The sequence below is a fragment of the Amblyomma mixtum genome, chromosome 6, assembly GCF_055824585.1.
Source record: "Amblyomma mixtum isolate Tamu chromosome 6, ASM5582458v1, whole genome shotgun sequence".
NCBI classification, from domain to species: Eukaryota; Metazoa; Arthropoda; class Arachnida; order Ixodida; family Ixodidae; genus Amblyomma; species Amblyomma mixtum.
In genome coordinates, this window is record NC_143017.1 from 66790306 (window position 1) to 66812492 (window position 22187).

General features: G+C 48.7%; 1 protein-coding gene across 6 annotated transcripts in view; it reads right to left on the reverse strand.

Moving 5' to 3' along the window:
- Positions 1-10411: 10411 nt before the first annotated feature.
- Positions 10412-22187, reverse strand: part of LOC149339295 (protein turtle homolog B-like) — a 530441-nt gene continuing 518665 nt past the window's right edge. For 3 of the 6 annotated variants that reach the window (XM_089548043.1, XM_089548038.1, XM_089548037.1), the window contains exons 11-14: positions 21819-21901; positions 18919-19052; positions 16761-17183; positions 10412-13466 (exon numbers count right to left, since the gene is read on the reverse strand). In XM_089548043.1, the coding sequence (XP_089404169.1) occupies positions 16803-17183; positions 18919-19052; positions 21819-21901 (598 nt within the window). In that variant the 3' untranslated portion in view covers positions 10412-13466; positions 16761-16802. The remainder of the gene's footprint in view (positions 13467-16760; positions 17184-18918; positions 19053-21818; positions 21902-22187) is intronic. The other 3 variants (XM_089548040.1, XM_089548039.1, XM_089548042.1) reach the window with 2 other exon arrangements.

Sequence of the window (22187 nt, forward strand, 5' to 3'; positions counted from 1 at the left end):
TGGCCCACCATACCCTCAAATTTGGCCCACTTCCACCCAAAATTTTGACCTCGGATTTGGACCAAAATCAATATCCAACTTAGTTCGACTGTGCCCAATGCGCTGGCGACGTGCAAATTTAGACTTGGTGATTTCCAAATTTTTTCCCCGTCCACGAAACGACTTTTTTGGATTTAGGCCAAAGTCGATATCCAACCTGATTTCAATGCGCTCAATACGATGGTGACCTCGATATTTGGCTTTGGTCATTTCCAAATTGGGCCCACCCTACCCTCGAAATGTGACCTCGGATTTGGACCAAAATTGATGCCCATTATAATCTGAATGTGCCCAATACGATGGTGACCGTCAAATTTGACCCAGTTCACTGCCAAAATTTGGCCCACCCTACCTCGAAATTTGTCCCCAGATATGGACCAAAATCGACGTTCAGGCTAATACGAATGTACTCGATACGATGGTGACCTTCACTTTTGGCCATGCGAACGATCCTTGCAAAGATGACCATAGTCGAACTTCAAACTATAGCCAACTACTTCACGGACCACAAGCCGGTATTTGCCAGAATCGATGCGAATCAAGAAGCATAACTTAATAAATGATTAAAACTTGCAAACTCAGTATTTAATCCCAGTGGACATAGCAGCCCTAAGCAATAAATTAAGCTTAGATAAGGAGCAGCAAAATTGTAGTGAAGCAAGAATAGGTACCGCTCGACCATTCGGTGTAGCACAGTTAAATCGTCATTTCCTCTTTTCCTGTGTTGGTATTTATTTTTGCTTTTCCACATGAATTTTCATGAGTGCGCATTGCTGGTTTCACTGCTGAAGGGTGTGGGATATACAAATATCCCTCGCCGCCCCGCGCTGAGTCACGCGACGAAGCGCCGCCGCCGGGCGTGGGGAGAGGGGGGCCACGCGGCCACTCTCCTCACCCCCCAGCTTGGACGTGACGTCACGCCTACGCTCTGGCGTCTTAGGAACGGGGTGAACGACCCCTCTTGGTTGCAACCGGTTGCTCAAGGGGGTGCAATGTCGTAGGGGTTTTAAGGAGAGCTCACGCGGGAACAAAGGCTGTCTAGTCTCTCCTCTCGCCGTGGTGACTGCCCGATTGCCCCGCCGACCCCGTCTCCTGCCCGCGCCTCCCTGGATTATTCAACGCCGGTCGACGACGACCTGGTCGGATAGAACATTCTTCCGCAGTGTGCTTTGCCTTGCGCTAGGTTAATAAACGGTTTCCTAGCGTACTCTGTTCGTTGCCTACTTCGTCCGAACCCGCCGTGGCTGTGACTCTGCGCCACGGGTTGGGGACACGAGAACGCCCGCGCATAGCTGGCACGGAAGCGCGCCTTCCCGGCCGGCTGCTCGCGGGTGACCCCATATCTTGGCGCCCAACGTGGGGCGAACTAGGCTTTGAGCGGTGTACTTTGTTGGAGCGAACGACTGTCGACGCGCTAACAAAGGATGACAGCTGATAGGCCTGACTTCCAGTCTTTGTTCATGCTGTCAGAGCTAGCGGCACAGAGCCAGGGCTCCCTACTTGACTTGCCTTTGGAAGGCGTAAATCTTGAGTGTTCCACGCGGAATAGCCGAGTTGCATTCCCGGGCGCGTCGGCAGGACTTAGGCCTGGTACGGAGGGCACCACATCGGGCACCTCGCCGCTCCGTGGTGCGAACAATAGGGCACCTACGCCTCATTGTTCGACGCCATCAGCGGCTGCGCCCAACTCCGGGGGCGTTAGTCCGCAGTCATCCGAGGTGCTCTTGCAGAACGCGATGCAAGTTATGCAGAGCTTAGCGGGTATGTTGCAAAACAATTTGCAAGCCCCGGCCCAGGCACCCCGTCTTAGGATAGACGTACCTACCTACACGGGGTACCACGACAGAACAGGGGCTAATGAGTACCTCGACCGTCTGCTGCGTTATCAGCAAGCGACAGGAATCGCAGACGCCGAACTGCTCGCGCGTGTTGTGCCTGTTTCTTTGACGGAGCAAGCGGCCCGCTGGTACCGACTAACCGGTAACCGAGCGAGTACAATGGAGGAGTTTAGCGCAAGCTTCCGCGACGAATTCCTTCCCGCTAACTACGAGTGGCGTTTGAGGAGAGAGCTGGAACTCCGCACCCAGCACCCTGACGAGTCTTTGTTAGAGTACGTCCGAGCGATGGACGAACTGTATCGCCTCGCTGACCCTCGCGCCACAAACACGGAGAAAGTTGAGCGTGTCACACGACAAGCGCACCCGACTTTCGCGGCCTACCTGAGAGGAGGCAGGTTTAGAGACCTGGACGAGCTAGCAGCTGAGGCGAAGCGCATTCAGGGAGACATCCTCTCTGCGCGAGCGTATCGGCCGCCGCCACCTGCATCGCAGTCACTTGAGCCGCGCTGCGCGTGGAATGGCAGCTCAGAGCGTAGTCCGTCTAGAGCTGAAGCGACAGCACAGTTTGCTGACGAGCGTGTCCCGAGGGGTTGGGAATTGTCCGACCGCGCTTTGGACCCCTTCAGCTACGCGCTGCGAACAGCACACGCTGCCGCAGAGCGGAACACCTGTAGCCGAGATCGCGAGGCCGACACGCGGCCGCACGAGCGGCCCCCACCGTCCGCACCGCGAGATCGAGATCGAAACGACCGACCGGAACGTGGCGACCAGCGCCTAGCCCGTCGGAGCCCGAGCAACCGCTGCTACAGGTGTGACCAACCGGGCCACTTCGCCCGCGACTGTGGCCGCCTCCCCGCCCGTGACCAAACACAGTCGGGAAACGGCTACAGCCGCCGGTGATCGACCTTCGATCCCGCGCGGCTTACACAGAGAACCCCGGTTTATTAGCGCCTTTGGCATGTCGCGTAGGAAGTTCTGTTGACTTGCCAGCGCCGTTCATCGAGCTAACGATAGCTCGAAAGAAATTCACCGCGTTACTCGACACAGGGGCAAGCGCTTCTTTGTTCGGTGACGAAGTGCTAAACCATCTCCGCCAGAACAAAATCCGGTTGAGAGAGTGCGATACCACTTTTCGCCTCGCGAGCGGCACAGCGCAATCAAGCGGTGCAGCTAGGATAGTGGTTCGCTGGGAAAGACGCGTGCGGCGACAACGCCTCATTCATCTTCCCTGTTTATCCGTTCCTGTAATTCTTGGGCGAGACTTCCTAGCCAAGACAGGCATTGTGATAGACATAGCCAGCGGAGGCTATCGAGAGCGCACCACCGGCGCCTTGAAGCTTTTTGCAAAAGCGCCCGCGGCCTCGCAGTCAATTACGGCTCCGAACGCGGAGCTAGCGGGGAGTGACCGTGGAAAATCACCCCCGCCGGCCCGGAAACAAGCATGCGAGCGGACAGTCGCCGCTGAGAGAGGGCCCACAGAGAATGTTGTCGCGGTAGAAAGCTGTTCTACCGTGCCAGGGAGGTCAATGCACCCTTTGTTGTCGGAGGTGAACAGCGTATCGGAGAGGGAGAAGGCACGCTTGTCATCTCTCCTCTACGAATTCAACGCGACATTCACGGACCGGCCTGGCCTGACTACACTAGTAAGGCACAGAATAGACACGGGTGATGCACTGCCTTGGAAGTGCAATCCTAGACCAATCAGCTTGGCTAAGAGAAAAGCACTGGACGGCGCCTTAGACGAACTTATCGATACTGGCGTTGTTGAGAGGTCTGACAGCCCTTGGGGCTTCCCGGTAGTCTTAGTTCCCAAGAAAGACGATACATATCGGCTTTGCGTGGACTACCGCAGACTGAACGAGGTTACGAGAAAGGATGCGTACCCTCTACCAACCATTTCTTCCCTAGTGTCCAACCTAGGTGGGGCGAAGTACTTTACTACGCTCGATGCTAGCCGCGGATACTTTCAGGTTGAAATGGATGAGCGTGATAAGGAGAAGACTGCTTTCACTTGTCACAGAGGTCTTTTCCAATTCAAGAGAATGTCTTTTGGCTTGGTAGGAGCACCCGCTACTTATCAGCGCCTAATGGACCGTGTTCTGGGAGATGCGAAGTGGCACCACGCGCTCGCATACCTAGACGACATCGTGGTGTACTCGAAAACGTTCGAGGAACACCTGCGCCACTTGAGGGACATCCTAGAGAGGCTGAGGTCCGCGGGAATCACTTTGAACCCGAAGAAGGCGCAGATCGCCGCGACCCGAATAACACTGTTGGGGTTCACGATCGACAAAGGCCGCATTCTGCCGTGCGAGGATAAACTCGAGGCTTTGCTTAAGTTTCCGTCGCCGTCAGATCTAGCTGGTCTCAGACGCTTTTTGGGAATGGCGAACTTTTATCGCCAGTTCATCCCAGATTGCGCAGCGCTGCAGGCACCTTTGACAAAACTTTTGAAGAAGGGAGAGCGCTGGAGTTGGGGTCCCGAGCAAGAGGCTGCACTGCGCAACCTCACCAAGGTGCTCGCGGACACGGCTGAGTTGCAGCTACCCGACCTAAACAGGGAGTTCGTGATTCAAACCGACGCAAGCGACCTGGGCTTAGGAGCAGTGTTGCTTCAGGAGCACGAAGGCGTCCTCCGACCGGTAGCATTCGCGAGCCGTTCACTGACGCCGGCAGAGAGGAACTACTCGGTGACAGAGAAGGAATGTCTCGCGATAGTTTTTGCTCTGCGGAAGTTCGACTACTACGTCGACGGGGTGGCATTTGTGATCGAGACGGATCACATGGCGCTCACCTGGCTGAGACGCCTCAGCGAGCCGAGCGGCCGCCTGGCGCGTTGGGCCCTGTTGCTGCAGCGCTACGACTTTACCGTGCGCTACCGCAGAGGGAAGAACAACGCCGTGGCTGACGCACTCTCGCGAGCGCCTGTCCAGGGCGAGGAAGGTCACGCGACCGACCACCCGACAGAGGGAGAGAGTGCGGGACTGTCGCCAGCCGTAGCCGATGTAAGGGACACGGACCGACCGTTGACCCCAGGCGAGAGCGTGAACCACGTGGACTACGCGAGTTCCGTGGGGATCGCGTTCAGCAGAAAGGAGCTGCTCGAAGCTCAGCAGATGGATTCATTTTGTCGAAAAGTGTTCGACGGGCTCCGGGAGCCGGGCGGCCGGCCCGCCGCGCACGTGGGGACAGCTGGTTTTGCTGTCGGTGCGGAGCGCTTGGAAACAGCTGGTAATGCTGTGAGCGCGCTGGATTCTTATCTGCTGGATTCCGACGGCGTCCTGCTGAGGTATATCCCATCCGAGAACGACACAAGTGAGGCGTTCAAGGTGGTGATACCGCGGGTGTTGAGAGCGGCACTGTTACGTTACTTTCATGACTCGTGCATTGCTGGGCATGCAAGCGGCCCCAAGACTTACATTAAGTTGTGTCGCTTTGCTACCTGGCTTGGCATGAAAAGGGACCTAACACGCTACGCCCGCTCATGTCATGTGTGCCAAAGTGTGAAGCCCCGGGGTGGACGACCGCCCGGCCTCATGCAGCCGATTAACAGCCAGACTCCCTGGCAAATCGCGGCGTGTGACATCATGGGACCGTATCCCACGACACCAAGCAGGAACAAATTCTTGTTGGTGGTCACGGATCACTTCAGCAAGTGGGTTGAACTTTTCCCCCTTAGAAAGCTGACGGCACGAGTGATCATGGAGAAGCTGATGGACGTATTCACCAGGTTCGGTTTCCCAGAGCAGCTGATAACGGACAACGCGTCCTACTTCACTGCGAAGGTGTTCGTAGATTCGTGCGCTGCACTCGGCATTAAGCACAAGAAAACGACCACCTATCATGCTCAGTCGAACCCCACGGAACGAGTCAACCGCAACATTAAGCACATGCTTGTCGCGTACTCTGAGAGGCACAAAGATTGGGACTCCTATCTGCCAGAGATCGCGTTCGCTTTGCGTACGACCGTTAACCGCTCGACTGGGTATGCGCCGTCTTCTCTCAATCTGGGTAGAGAACTGCTAAATCCGATGGACCGGGTTCTAACGGACAGCAGGAAGACGCCAGTCGCTTCGTCAGCACGAGCTGAATACGCGACGCAGCTGCGCGCTAAGATGACGGAGGCCTTACGCAAGGCTCGCCGCAACCTGAGCACCGCTAGGGCGCAGCAGAAAGCACAGTACGACCGCTCGCACCGGGATGTTCACTACGAAGTGGGTGATCTGGTGCTTCGGCGCCAACACGTTCTGAGCGATGCTAGCAGACAGTTCGCGGCCTCGTTGGCGCCGAAATGGATCGGGCCGTTTCGCGTGCGAGAGAAGCTTTCCTCGCTCGTTTACAGGCTCGAGGACTTGCGGTCGAAACCGACAGGCGGACCGGTGCACGTATGCGACCTGAAACGTTACGTGCAGCGAGATGAGTGGGTTCAGGACACAGCCCGACCCGCGCCGCAGTCGGAGAACGAGCGCTGCGATCAGCCGGCGAACTCCGCGTCCCGCTATAACTTGCGCCGTAGGCAGAAATAAAATCTGCCTGCGCGGACTACAGCGAGGGCGCAGGCCGACACGCAGTCTCGTTAAATGCATGAACGTACGGGCCGCTCATGCCGATCAATGTTACGTAAGACTTACTTGCGTTAACCCTCATGACTCTCGTGAGGGCCGAACAGCTACGTAGCACGCGCTGCGGGAGTTGGTTACATCTGTGTTGACCTTTTCCAGCGCAGATGGAAAAGAAGCAGGGCGCATCAGAACGACATCGTTCGCCACAACCACCAACCATCTGGAGCCACCATCCAGCTTCGGCAACGCGCCGCGACCTGAAGCCGCCTCCCTGCTGCAGCCAGGCGTCCCTGCCACCTGCGACACCGCACCGGAGCTAACCGCCTGTACGCCGCCGCACCAGCCTACCCAAGAGCAAGCTGTCCAAACGAAGAAAGAGCAGCCGCGGCCCCCTTTACCACCTCAACCCTGGGCCCTCGCCAGCTAACCGGGCATGCCAGGGCAGCCCAACCGCCCGGCATCTACGTTGGAAGCGCCGCGGCCCTCGCCTCTGAAGCCACCTGACCCTGTCTCTGAGGGTGGCGCAGCCACGGACCTGGCCTCCAAGCAATCGAAGCCGGGGCCAAGGAGGCGGTCGACCATATTCACCGGAGCGGCGCAGCCGCGCGTACTCGGAAGACGGCGACCGGTAACAAGCCACCTTTCGACGTCGGCATCTCGCGGGTGGTCAAGCCTTCGGACCAGCTGATCGGTGCGGGCGTGGCGCGGACATCAAGTGTACCAGCGGGAGCCGAAGAACTTCGATCCCTGGATGACGGAGAAGATTAAGTAACGTGGCGCCTGCTTCTCTGTCCGGGAGGCTTCTTAAGGAGGGGAGGATGTGGGATATACAAATATCCCTCGCCGCCCCGCGCTGAGTCACGCGACGAAGCGCCGCCGCCGGGCGTGGGGAGAGGGGGGCCACGCGGCCACTCTCCTCACCCCCCAGCTTGGACGTGACGTCACGCCTACGCTCTGGCGTCTTAGGAACGGGGTGAACGACCCCTCTTGGTTGCAACCGGTTGCTCAAGGGGGTGCAATGTCGTAGGGGTTTTAAGGAGAGCTCACGCGGGAACAAAGGCTGTCTAGTCTCTCCTCTCGCCGTGGTGACTGCCCGATTGCCCCGCCGACCCCGTCTCCTGCCCGCGCCTCCCTGGATTATTCAACGCCGGTCGACGACGACCTGGTAAGCTGCTGAACCATATATTATCGGATAGAACATTCTTCCGCAGTGTGCTTTGCCTTGCGCTAGGTTAATAAACGGTTTCCTAGCGTACTCTGTTCGTTGCCTACTTCGTCCGAACCCGCCGTGGCTGTGACTCTGCGCCACGGGTTGGGGACACGAGAACGCCCGCGCATAGCTGGCACGGAAGCGCGCCTTCCCGGCCGGCTGCTCGCGGGTGACCCCATAAGGGTATATACGTGATGTTCACTGAAATACAGTCAGTTGATAGTCCAGCGTCGTCTTGTCTTTTTTACTGTCTGCATGCTTTCCGTTGGTGTTACTCTTTTATCCAATAAATACATATTGCAAAGCCAAAAATAAATACGCCCCGGAAATCATGGCTGGGGCAGGACAACGAATGGAGAGGTAAGCAGTAGGAGCTTTTATCAAGGGGGGGGGGGGACTTACACTGATGATAACGATATCGGTGACAGATAGTTGGATGAAACCCAGTGAGAAGGGCCTCGACCCGTATCATTAGTAATGCATCGCGGGTTATATCGGCGACAATAAATCTTTGAAACGACAGAACCAAATAATAACACAATGCCTTCCAGACGGTTGTTTCTTTGTCAGAATCTACACTTTTCACCGCCGAACGGCGTACTTGGAGGTCGAACTATTTTTCATCAAGGATGGCTCCTCCATGTTCCCGAGGGCAAGGGTAAACGATAACCGCGTGGCCACACAGGTGGCGGCGTTGAATTTCCTGCTTGTATCATTGGTGGTGTCGACAGAGTAATAGCCGGCCCCTAGCGTTTATTGGCGCTTGTTTTATACCCATGACGGGAAAGGGCACAGAAGAGAGTGAGCACGCGCTCCCAATATGCTGCACGCAGGCACACATCGCATTCGCCTTATCTACATGATACACTGCTTAAGGTTATGCGAAGGAACTAAGAAGAAATCCATTACACTTTAATTGTGCGCATTGAAGGACCTGAACAGAGACATCTGCATCAGTCATGGTAGAGGCGTGGACTTGACTTACGTCACAATACGCGGGGGTGGACTTTTCGGTAACCCTTGGTGCATGTAACTATGAGGGGTTTAGTCCTGTTTGAAAAATGCTTTTCCTCAAAATTTTTCATTCAGCGCTGTGGGCGAACAGAATTTTACAGTAGAAAATTTTTCCCTTGAGGTTGCTGCGGTAGCTCGGCCCCTCTCCTTAAAGCTAGGGCTGTGCGAATATTAAAAATTTTCGAACAGCGAACCGAATATCGTTCATTCGATTCGCTGAACGAATCAAATAGTGCATGTTAAAAATTATTAGAAACATATCGAATCCATTCTTAAATTTTTGAATAGTTTCTGTGGAATTGGCACTAAGTTAGAATAAGGCATGCCGCCGTTTTTTCGACCATTGTTGAGAAACAGGCCCCACTTCAACGCCACACAGCATGCTAGCATGCTGCCGCAACGCGGTCCGTTCGTGTGGCTTCGATCAAAATGCTCACATATATGATCATAAGAATTGTATGACTCGATCGGGTTCATCCAGGTTTAGCAAACCCTGACTGAGATTTGGCGCAAGTTTGTCCGCTGTCGTCACCAGCAGAAAAAGGTAACTTTTCTATGCATACGACATGACGAGTAATGCCGCGAATCTTTGTAATGTTTGTTTGTTCATCCTTCAATGCTGCCGGAACGCCACCTTATCGCTTTGTTTGAGATGCAAGACGCGACCAGATTTATCGCAATTGGTTGCATCCAGTCGGAGAAGATTCTACGTTGTCCCAGAATGTTATAGTAACTTTTCACGCTTTATCTCGAAAGTTCGCTATAAGCTTTAAATTGAGCACGGCCGAAAGCGGCGGGCATTCTGTTCGACGACCACAGAGCACGCTTGTTGCTACGACGCCGCCGAGTCATTTAGATCTTTGCGGGCGCAAGTCAGCCCAAATAACGAGTTTTGTTTAGAAGCCATTTTCGCTGTCTTCCAGCTCTCCGGACTGAGTCACGACTACGTGACAATATACTGACTTCGTATTCCGTGTCATCTAGTGGAAATCAGTGATGCTTCTTTCGACTGCTACAGCTTTAACACCAGTACTTATAGAGCCGCCGCTAGCCCTTCGCTGTTCACCCTGAATATTCGCCTTGCACGAATATTTGCAGAAGTAGCGAAGAACAGCTCAAATATTTCAACGCGTATTCAATTGGGTTCTTTCACTATGCACTCGCTTAGGCTTTTAACAACTCTATTCTTATTTGATTGTTTTTTGAAAAAGCGCTACCCGCACGCTCATACTTAAAGCAGATGTGTATGTGGAGCGCTTCTTACTAGGTGCTTCACCTATACGGAGAGAGTGCGACAACTGTGGGCCTTGTTTGGAGAGACGTGGATGCACCCTGCTCACGAATCGAGTACATCGAAATATCCGCCAATTCGTTGCACGCATAGACTCATAAAGCATATTTACATGCAATTTATATTTGCGAGAAGTAATTGTTTAGGATTACCGCCAGAAGCTACCAAGTATGAGTTCAATCAATGGTCCTAACAAAAAAACACCCCAGCTAATTGAGATTACTGAAACCTGATCAATTTAGATCGATCAGAGGTTGATTAATGATATAAAATATGTATCATTTGTTCTTGAAATTTTAACTTGCCCTTCCACAGTATAGACTGAAATCACTGAATACGTTTGATAACGGACTTAGTACTTGTTCACATCTGAAGAGGTATTCTACTGCTACACAGTGGCAATGTGACACGCTAATCTTGTCGATAGAGTGGAGAAAAGAAGGAAAGAAACTCTGAACACATAAAAAAACTATAGTTTATTTGCAGGAGATTCATAACCTCTCGTTTTGATGCACACAGCCTATATGTAACACTCAGAAAACCGGTTGGTAAAAAAAAGCAGATCTACTGTATCTTCAATATCTTACAATATGCACAATACTCTGTGAAGAATACTCAGCATAAGTATCTTCACTTCATGGTAGTACGTCCAGGCACCCGCCCTCGACGTCGAACATTTCCGAGTGGAATAATACAGTTCTTACTGCTGTCGTCGTCTCGCTTTAAATAGGCACTTGTGAGTTGTATCACATGACAAAAAACACATTTGAAGCATAGAGTAAATAATACAGCAGGAGAAGTTAGTAAACAATCAAGCGATTCAGACACTCGCAGGAATGCTCGTCAAATGGTGTGAGCAACTGTTTTTCACATCGTCTGTCTGCGTCGGTGTATATTCATACACATGAGGTGACAAAGTTATGCACCCCTTTTCACTCCTAATGAAAATCAGACCAGAATGAGCGGACACGAGCCCACACATTGCTACCACTTTCATTTATACCATGTGCATTAGGTCAGCAGACAGTGAAGCTATTTACAAGGTGTTGTGTATGTCATTTCACTTCTTTCTGATTGCATACTTGCCTGAAGCGAGCACTGAGAAGTGACCCAATTAGCGATGTGACCAATGCCGAAAATGAGTTTGGTGCAAAGACTTACGTATATGGCATGACACAAAAATATCTAGTCGCAGCATTTCAGGAGCATCACAAAGTAACATAGCCCTGAGAAGATGCCCTATACATGTGGAACGCAAACATCATCGTACATAAACTACAGACAACACTTCAAACGGATACCACAGTACAACCTTTCAAAATGCAGAACAAGCTGTTTCGGACATGAAAAACCTGCAATATTCAATACAAACTGAAGCTGAAGACGCATATTTTAGAAAGTGGTACAATCTTACAGAACTCGAATAGAGCAATAACAACTTATCACAAATGTCCTGAACATAGCTAATATTTTTGAAGCATGATATGTCGCAACATGATTTGCTAAAACAGTGAGTACTAGAATATGCGAAGTGACAATGAGCGCCACCTGTCACAATTTCATTCAAGGGTGTCATTAAAAACAGCCAAATCTGAGATAATTTTCATTTCTTGTGAATTTGTGGGGCAAGCAACCAGAAATTTAATTCAATGCATTTACTGCGATCAAGAACAGCATTTCTTGGCAGTCTAGATCTTTCCGATACTGCGAGTGTTTTTTGCTCTACTAAACTGTTGAAATAGATAATTTTGGTCTCTGTGACTGAGAGAAAAGAAAAATGCAATTAAATTACATTTCATAGTTTTGTGTTTTTAAGGGAAAGCATGGTGCACCACAATACATCAGTGAGCAATTGGTAGCAGCTGCTGTTCGCTTATGCTATGTATGTAAAAGCACGTGAGATACCTTAAAACGTCGTCGTCTTTATCACAACTTCCGTGCAACGGCAATACTTGGCTTATTGTTAGGTATAAATACAGTAGTATGCAAAAAGCATACCTTTTGTGGCTTCTGAAGTCATACTGCATTCATCAAAATTCGCATCAGCATTGAATATTTTATGTCAAGATTTTTTATGTGCACATGAATTAAACGTTGCTTGCACTGATGCAGAACAATTTACTCTCTTACACTGCTAAAGAATTTAGAGATAACTGTTCACAGAAATTTGCTCGGATAAAATGTTTTTTAAGTTGAGAAAACGCATCCATGCAGTTGTGTAATGCATTGTATTGTGAGTACTGTGGTTTTTGGTTATTTTTTTTTGTGAAGACAGCTGCAACTGCACCTTGTGGCTCATCTATGTCTGACAATAATCTGAAAAACAGCAGGATATTAAGGAAATAGTTCATGGAATTCATGAATAGTTAAAGTAATATTCATACGAACATCAAAGAGTTTCAACTGCTTAAAAAAAGAGAGGGGAGGGGAAGCTGAAATACATGCTATTTGCAATGTGTGAAAGAACAGAGTTTCAAGAACTAAGAAAGTTTCTGAACAGTTTAAGATGGAAAAGTGACGTGATTGTATAAATATACATGAAGAATCTTCGTTATTTTCGTTATTACACATTATTTTGTTGATAAAACATGCCAGTATATGTACAATGAAAGAAAATTGACTAGCTTTGTTTTTCACCTCCACACAATGACCTTCAAGCCATTCAGAAGAAACAGTCACACATTCGCGCTAATACGAAGGCACAAGTACTTGGGCACATCCATGGTGCTAGAGACTGCGCTTACGATCGCGTTTTCTTGGGTTATATAAGGTGAAGAGAACGTTTAGGGTAATCCACTGTCAGTAATAAAGGACTAGAGCTTTGGGGAGGAAAATCGTGATGTAATAAACTCTCTCAGACTTTGCTGATGAACAAGTGGAATCTACCAAGACTAGTAGTATTCTATGCTGCGGACATGTACACTGCCAGATATCATCGCTCTCTTGAGTCAAGGCAAGTTCATTGCAAGATGGATGATTCTCCGTAACTCGAACTTCCTTTTTCATCAAGCATAATGAAACAGGTATGTTTTCCAATCCTTTTTAGTGCGCTCACAATTTTCATGCTTTTCCAGCGCTATCGAAGAGTCCCCGCCTCTTCTTTTCCTTTCTCTCTCATTGTTAACTTCGTTCCATTTCTAACCTCATAGAAGGCAGTCTCCAGCAGCTTGCATGTGCCCAGCGAGCACTTGGCCACAGTCGTCCAATATGGAGCACTGAAGCAACAGCATGCATTTCAACACGGCACATTTCTCACAGGTCCAGTGAGAGAACACGTGGCATCCTGCACATCCTATAGTGAGCACCTGTCCCTCGCACGTCTCGTTCTCGCAGTGATCAGCTGACTTCACGGCCCTAGCAGGTAGGGCAAAGTCAGACTGCACCAAACGTTGCGAAGCCTCCTTCGTCGCTCATCGCGGCGTCATAATCGCCGTATGCGTGATGACACAGGCCTAGTTGAGCATCGTATCAGATCTTGACGAAGGAGCACTGCACGTGCCCTTATGGGCTCTCTGAAAAAAGAGAATACGAGATTTCCCCTTTATTACGCAGCGATTACGAAGTTGCCCAGAAAAAGAGTTTATTCTCGCGACAAGCGTCATAACCTTGCAAAAGTGGAGCACAAGGAAAGCAACCACTTTTTCAAGTATTTCGCGAAACTTGTTTTTTCCAATGTGCGAAATTTTTCCTGCCGTTATCAATTCTAATTCCTTGCATAATTCGTTTGAAATAATAGTGGATTGCACGAAACATCTGCATCATGGCTTTTGAATGATGACATATATTGTAGTGGCCGCGTAATGACGCAAGTGTATGCATATTGTGCTGTTGTGTATTGGAGTTAACGTGTTCTACTGTGCAACCTGGTTTATTTAACGCCAGAGGGGACGGGGAACGCGTAGATAGCGACCTAATATCCAAAAGTGCGTTGTAAAGAACTTTGAAGTCGAGTCTGCTGTATCTGGAAGAAGAAATTTTTAGTAGCAGGGCCCCACATACGGGGCGGAAAAAAACAGCCACCACCCAATTCTTGATGATCTGAATTCGAAAGGGCTGAAAATTTCGTCCATATACGCGAAGATCGCTGTTGACGGGACCAACGCTTCAGTTCGAGAAAACCGGTAGTTCGAACTAAGCGAATTAGATTTAACGAGAATTCACTGTATACCTTCGCTGCCATGGGCCTGCATTTTTATTACTTTTCGTAGTTTTGGTTATTCTCCCCTCCTGTTATTTTTTTCTCAGGTGTAAATGCCTTGTTTTTGAACAGCTAGAAATCAGCGCCGTTGTAAACAACAAGACCCGTGGTCTGTGATGAAAGTAGTGTATGCATGGACCGTGCTGCTGATACGACTGTATGGAGTCATGGTCTCAAGTTGGAAAAATGTGATGTCAAACTTCATCGGCTCATTCCCACAAGAGATGCTTGTAGACTGTGGGGCGAGACAATATTTAAGTTGCAATATTTCTGTGCAGTATGAGTTTCAGCATGCAGGACTTAAGCTAGCCGCAAAGTACACATAGAGGTGTGGTCACATTTCTGATACAGCGCATTTTTTTTCTATATCGAACACGTGCAGAAACAGCAGCAATACACATACCAAAAATTAATACTGGGTACACCGGATCTCCCATAATCGACCGTAAGCGACTGGCAGTATATCGCAAAACAATATTAATAACTGAGCCGAAGCTGAGCTCACAACGTGTGCTGGCGCTTTGAAATGATGAGACTCTCCTTGATTTTGATCGCCTCGTTTATGATCACCGCGCCTTACCCGGGCCGCCTCTCTTCCGGCGGAAGTCGCACGATCGCACGCATGCTCGGTAACCTTGCAAAAGTGGAGCACAAGGAAAGCAACAACTTTTTCGGGTATTTCGCGAAACTTGTTTTTTACAATGTGCGAAATTTTTCCTGTCATTATCAGTTTGAATTTATTGCATAATTCATTTGAAATAATAGCGGATTGCACGAAACATCTGCATCATGGCTTTTGAATGATGACTAGGGCCCGGAAATTTAGGCACTAAAGAACCCCGAAATAGGCAGGCATCTAGGCTCTAAAAGATAGTGAAATAGGCGCTATAAAGCAAAAATAGGCGCTTTCAATAATACTCTTTAGTCATAAGTACAAGATTTGTAAGTCAAACACGGAGCGTATGCAGTCCTCAACTGAAGCAATAAAGCGCGTTCTCCGGTTTTCGAGCTTGAAGCTCCTTCGGTTTTCGTTAAGCAGAGCTTTCTACTTTAAAACGCTTCTTTTGACATCACATGAACTTAGTGGCGCGAACCTTAAACATGAGAGCTGATAAAGGCTTAGGCCTTCAGGTGATGTGGCCGAATCGTCTCCGCGTAGAAAGTCTCTGATTTGGGAATTTTTTCTAGGCATCTATTTTTTTTCTACCAATTGCAGCATCTTCGTAGAAGCAGTAGCGCCCTTTCCTTCCAGTCTCCGAAGTGCTTACTTCTGCCGCTACCTTCAACGATTCATCTATTGAGAGTCTAGCCTTTTCCCACTTTGTCATCCTTTCCGCCAATGTTGAGAAGTTTGCACTAATGTATGTCAGGTCTCTTTCCAAACTCGCCTCTTGCTGCACTTCGAGATAAATATTTCGTTACACTGCGTTCAAGTTACAGTTCGAGAAAAACGTTCGGCGAGACCCGCAGCTTTTGTGCGTGCATCGGCGCGCGCTTTTCACCATACATAGACGGATGTCTCAAAATTGAAAAAAAAAAACGGCACAGAGGACCAAAGTGTCGGATTTAGGCATTTATAGGCAAAACGTGCGGTTAAATAGGTTGTATTTCATAAAAAATGACAAAAAGGCAGGCAAGTGCAAAAATCCCCCGTTTAGGCATTTATAGGCATGTTTAGGCAAATGCCTAAATTTCCGGGCCCTAATGATGACATATATAGTAGTGGCCGTGTAATGCCGCAAGTGTATGCATATTGTGCTGTTGTGTATTGGAGTCGACGTGTTCCACTGTGCAACCTGGTTTATTTAGCGCCAGAGGGGACGGGGAACGCGTAGATAGCGACCTAATATCAAAAGTGTGTTGTTTGAGCTTTGAAGTGGAGTCTGCCGTATCTGGAAGAAGAAATTATTAGTGGCAGGGCCCCATAGTTAATTGCAAAAGCAAATTTTTGTTGAACAGTTATAAACAATGCAAGGAAGACGTGGACGACAAAGAGGGTCATTTACAGACAAGATGCGCGCTGTCTGTGTCAGATTTTGGCCTTTTGTACTTTGTCTATTTTTTTTGTATATGACAAAAATAACTGGTATCGTATGAGATCTGGAGGAAACGGTTTACGAGTAAACTGACGTATAGCCCTGTTTCATCTGCTGTATGCTGTTGTCAAAGGACTTCTCCGTTTCTGCACCGCTGGGTTTCCTGAAGACACTGTACAGTTTCACAAAAAGCAAAATGCTGTCAAAAAATGGCCTTCATTTGACCCTGCCTGGCGCAAACAAGATGCAAAAACCTCGGTGCCTTTCTGAAAGCTGCCCTTGCTCCATTAAAATAAAATCGAAACATGTTATCACCATCATCTGCTTCATAGAAACATTGTCCTGACGTCTCGTTTTCTACAGCGAGGTCTATGGTCTGGCTATATACTTAATACTCGTCGCCTAATCGTTGAGGTGGTATTGCATGAATAAAACTGCAGATGTGCGGCGTCTGAAAGAGGCACCGATGTTACAACAGCTCGAAACTTGCGTTCCAGCAAGTAGATGGATGAAGCGAGACGAGGCAAGAAGTAACGGTTTCGAAATCAAGGCCGCAGACGTGCACTCCTTACGTGTAGTGGCGATTCCCCGGGGGCCCAGCGGGAGCGGTGGCGCTAGACGGTGCTCTCCCTGCGGTTGGCCATGAGCGGCGTCTCGCAGCTGCTGCCTCCCTCGTCCTCCAGTTCCTCGCCCGTGAGGCCCAGGTTTCCCGGCACGGGCCGCAGCGTCCGGTGGAAGTCGATGCGCGCGTACTCCGTCGGCGGCTCCGGCAGCTGGGGCCCGGCTGCGGCGGCAGAGGCAGCGGCGGCTGCTGCTGCCCGGCGTAGTGTGCCTCCCTGCTGCACGGGCAGCACGGCCACGGCCTTCGGGAAGGACAGCTCGGCGTACGTCACTTCGCCCCCGCTGCAGATGTCCTGCTGGGGACGAACCAAGACGGGAGCAGCCTTTGAGGCCCCAGCGACAGAAGAAAACATGGCGGTCAGAGAACAAGAAGACTGCGAGGAAAAGAAAGAGGACGCCACGAGTACATGATACGCTGGTTCTTCTCTCTGTTTGTATCCGCTATGCACCCTGGCCAATCCCCCGCCGTGGGTATGTGCCATTAATCCCGAGGACATCATCGTCATCATCATCTTTGAGAAGCATGGTGTGGGAGAGGCCGCTACGTCAGCTCGGCCTCTGTTTGAGCAGCTCTATCTTGCTACCTTATGTCATAATCAGGCAGACCTCTTCTTTATTCATTAAAGTCTTTCTCAAGCATGGTGTGGGAGAGGCCGCTACATCATCTCGGCCTCTGTTTGAGCAGCTCTATCTTGCTACCTCATGTCATAACCAGGCAGACCTCTTCTTTATTTATTAAAGTCTTTCTCTTGCTTCCGTATGGCGTCGCTACACGTGGGCACGGCCAAAGGACTGTTTGTTCCGCCCTTCAAAATTTCTTACTCGAATCTTTCGGCTACCACGTTAAAACTTAAAATATTGTCCTTTTTAATTTAATTCAATTCAATCCACATGTCAAATTTTAACAGGCCCAACTGGCGATGCTGAACTTCGCGCGGTATCGTTTACCTTTCTCTCGCTTTATTTAAATCAAAATCACGCCATCCTGGTTAGCCTTTCCATAGCTTCTGATTCTTGGCCCATTCTTCAGTGTGGGATGTGCCACTAGACGCCTGGACAGCAACAACAACAAGACAGAAACAAAAGAAACGGAATCGTTAACGGGACCAGAAGAGCAGAACAAAGATGACGATCATTTTTACGACTCAAAGGCATCTGGCCAAAGAGCGCCATGTCGTACGTTTAAGTTCTCGCACGGACATCGTATTGTTAAGTGCTATCGTGGCACGGTTGTCTGTCAGCTTTATATCGTTTGCCTAGGAAAAAGAGAACCAGGCTTATGCAGTTACTTGCAGTGTCCGCAGTGCTCTTCCCCTGCTAACAGTGCAGCTAAACGACCCCAGTGCTGGCTTGACTATACCTGACCTGCAATCTGCAACAGTACCGAGTCGCAGAGGTTCGTAGGTTTTAAGTGGCCCTCCAAAGTACACTTCCGCAGGTTTGAAACCCAGTTTATTAAATGTTTGAGCTTTCTTGAATGCCAGTGGGAGTAAAGCCTTTATATAACGTGAACATAAGAAAACATAAGCAGTTTACAGACAGTCATTATGCCACAACACAAGATTGTATGTACCATCAGTATAGGCCTGAAGAAAGCAAAAAAAAAAAGCTAACAAATAAAGATAAGAGTAGGGAGGTACACCACAAAGTGGCTTCTAGCTGCTTGGCATTCAGCTTACTTTACTGCTTCGGCACGGTGAACCATCATTTGTGCACTTTTCGTAGTTGTGAACAGGTGTGATTGGTTGGCAATGGACGAAAGATGATATTACCATCTATTATCTTCGGTGACAGAAATAACTACAAACGAACAATAAAGCCCTTTCTGGGCCCTTCACGGCGTCCAATATTGCGCGAGTAGGCATACATCACGCCCTAAGCAACGAAAGTACACATATCGGCAGTTAACGGCACTAACCAGAGAGAAAGTTTGACTATACTGGTGCTTGTTAAAGCTACAACGTCTTTTATAGTGTGAAGGCACGAAGGACAACGAAAAACTCCCTTACTGTGTTAGATTACAAATATAGCGCTGTGTCCTGTCGCCTCATTTTTATTGCGCTCTGCGATCGGAAATTTGCGTAAAATTGCTCCCTTGGTAAAACTTACCTTCTTTGGAGAAGCCGTTCTATGATTTCCTAGGCTTTCTAGACTCTCCTTCAGTGGCAGAGGTGCAGAGTAGGAATCCATCCCTGTTGTCAATGCAACCATTTTTTCGTGCGCTGCGTCGTACCCGGAAAAAACTGCAACACAGGAAATAGAAGTCCGGAGTATGTAAATTACAGGCCTGTAACAGACATGGAATTTAACTAAAAGCTCTACCAGCAATGCGTTCCTGAAACGTACGCCACGCGATCGCGGGGCTACTGCGCTCTGACTGGGAGCCCAAGGGAAGCGCGTGTGCTGGCACGCATAAATTTTCTGCGAGGAAAATTTTTCCGCGAATTCAAAACAAAGCGTCAGCAATATACTGCAGAAACATAATACGCGCAAAATAAAAATATGTTAACTTGAGGGACGTGCCTCGCGTACTCCAAATGTGTCTTCATTGGAATCAAAGGTGGCTATTAGAATTAAGCGTCCAATAGAGCTTAGTATTTACTTGCCAAATATCACTTGTTTGACGCATTGTTGCGGTTGTTGTTGTGACTGAAGGAAGAGTGGAAAGGAAATTGCATGGGTCTGCCCACTGGCTCGAGCTGAGCCCCAATCGCTGCCAGGTGCAGACGGAGGAGAGTTGACGACGCCGGTTTTAAGAACAGATACCCCCCAACCTTGACGCATTGTCTCAGCTGCACTGAATGATCTCTTTAGTGAAGCCCCATTGCACACTCCTTAACCTTATGTGGTGACGGTGTCCGAAAGCGGACCGCGGCCCCAAAAACGTTTGCACTTGCCTGCCGTTAACTTTCCTTCCGGGATGGAATGGTACCACAACCAGAAAAGCCCGCATAATGAATGACAGACTTTACTCGAAATTAATAAGGTGTTTATTCGGCCATTACTATTAATATTGTTAACGACAGGCGGCGGTACTGCGACTCTTCCATATAAAGATGCGAACACGTCACCAACACGAAGGGTGTGACGCGCGGGCTTCTTGTAGCGAATGCCATGCCAAGGTATTAGCAGAACTTTGTTCAGTAACAGGTTCTACTTTTCAAGATATTTCAGATGATTAGCGTATCTACAGGAATACAAGGCGAATTCTTTTCTTCAACTTTTTTTTTGTTTCAAAACGCTCCTCGCGTTTTATTCGGTTTTGCAGATTTTCGAGATACCTGCAGCGAACTTAACTACCAGACTTAGCCGTGAGAAAAAGCCAACTTCCCTTTGACTCTGAGCCGTCGAGGTGAAGTTTGAGCTCACGTAATAGTCGCAATAATATATTTTTTCTCTTCCTTAAACTGTAGATCTCCACTTGCATTATATTCATGGCCGCGTTATATTCAAGGAAAATTACTCCCGTTTCAATTGTTCTGCCACCTCTACTGGCAAACGCAACAAAAATAGCATAAAAAGAGAACGTGGCTGCTAACACACAATGCCGCGAAAAATGATCAAATTCTTGTTTTTTCATTGAATCTTGAGATTACGCAAAACTAAGCGCCCTACGCATGCTTTCCCTCTAGACCGAACTATTTCCAGCCACTTACGAACCTCGTTGGATACCTACGCGAGCTCACTGTTGCATGCCAAAAAAATAAATAAAAAAGAAATTGTTGTCACTGGGCATCCATGAGGCACAAAGGCACATGTTTATAAAATTCTCCGCGCACTCCACTTTAAAAACTGCCACACATAAACCACACCGACACCAGTGGTTTCTGCTTGTGGCGCCATCTATCAGCACTGCCACAAACCATTGCACCTCGCAACGGTGCCATCACACGAGAGGCGGCGCACCCGTAGCCACTTCGCGTGACTCCGCCGCAGACACAACAATCAGCGGAACATTTGAAGACGGGTAGACGCACGGATCAACTACGAACCATCTAGATTTACCCTTTTCTGACAAAATAAATGTTTTGCAATCCAAAGTACAAATGATAATTATCATTTTTACACTTGAGGTCATAATGCGCCTGCCTGTTAATACAGTACAAAAATCAGATCATAGACGTACAAGGAAAGGGGAATGATGGGCTCGTTATAAATATGAGAGAAGCCAACAGCCACAGAAACCAAGGGGCACAGGGGATTTTTAATTCATTTTTTTATTTTGTGGTGTTGATCAATTTATAATATTACTGAATATGTTATCGCTTAAAGCTAATTGATTAGAAAAGCAGAAGAAAAAACGACCACATGCCGCCGGTGGGATCCGAACCCACGACCTCCGAATTACGCGTCCGGTGCTCTACCGCTGAGCTACGGCGACGGCTGTCAAACTTTCTGCTTTCGGGGGTATTTATGTTTACAAATAACCTAACCGTAGCACGTCCTGAGTTACCGCTGATGTGACATAGAACGTCATCGAACGGCGAGGGTGGAAGCTGTGAGAGAACCCTCTTATACTTCCTAAGGCATCAAGGCTGCCAGAACCAAGGTCCTCGTTAAGCAATTAAGCAGACAAGGAAAGGGGAATGAGGGGCTCGTTATAAATAATTCGGAGGTCGTGGGTTCGGATCCCACCGGCGGCATGTGGTTGTTTTTTCTTCTGCTTTTCTAATCAATTAACTTTAAGCGATAACATATTCAGTAATATTATAAATTGATCAACACCACAAAATAAAAAAATGAATTAAAAATCCCCTGTGCCCCTTGGTTTCTGCGGCTGTTGGTTTCTCTCATAATCATAGACGTACGTCTCTTTCAGAGATCTTCTCCAAAGGTATGCCATATTGATGCAGACTGACCCATCGGCAGGCCGTTTACTGTTAACATACTATACTATACTGCCATGAACTAAGTAGTATTGAAAGAAATGTTACATAGGAGACTTTACTAAACTACTTGCGATTCTTGTACGGAACAGGAGTCCCAGAGACCTAAACACGGGGTCTTACCTGTAGTTGCTGGAATTATGTCAGGGCCTTTCTCTTCCAAGTCAACGGACTCATCAGGGTCCTTTTTCAGCAGTGTCATCGATCTACGAACAAACGAGAAGAACAGGCCTGCTTTCACGCCAGCTGAAGCCAAACACCACAAAGTAGGTGGAAATTGTAAAGTAGAAAACGAAACGACAACACGATGCCTTTGTTCCAACACGTACTGCGCTAAACATGTCTATGAGCACAGAGAAGGGACCACGTCTTCAAAACCAAGGAGCTTCCATTTCGGAGCGGTACTTTTCGTCTTTAATTTTTTTTTTGTTCGAACAATTCGTAAACGGAATGCTTTATCGCCTGAAATTGTTTCAACCTCATTAAGCGATG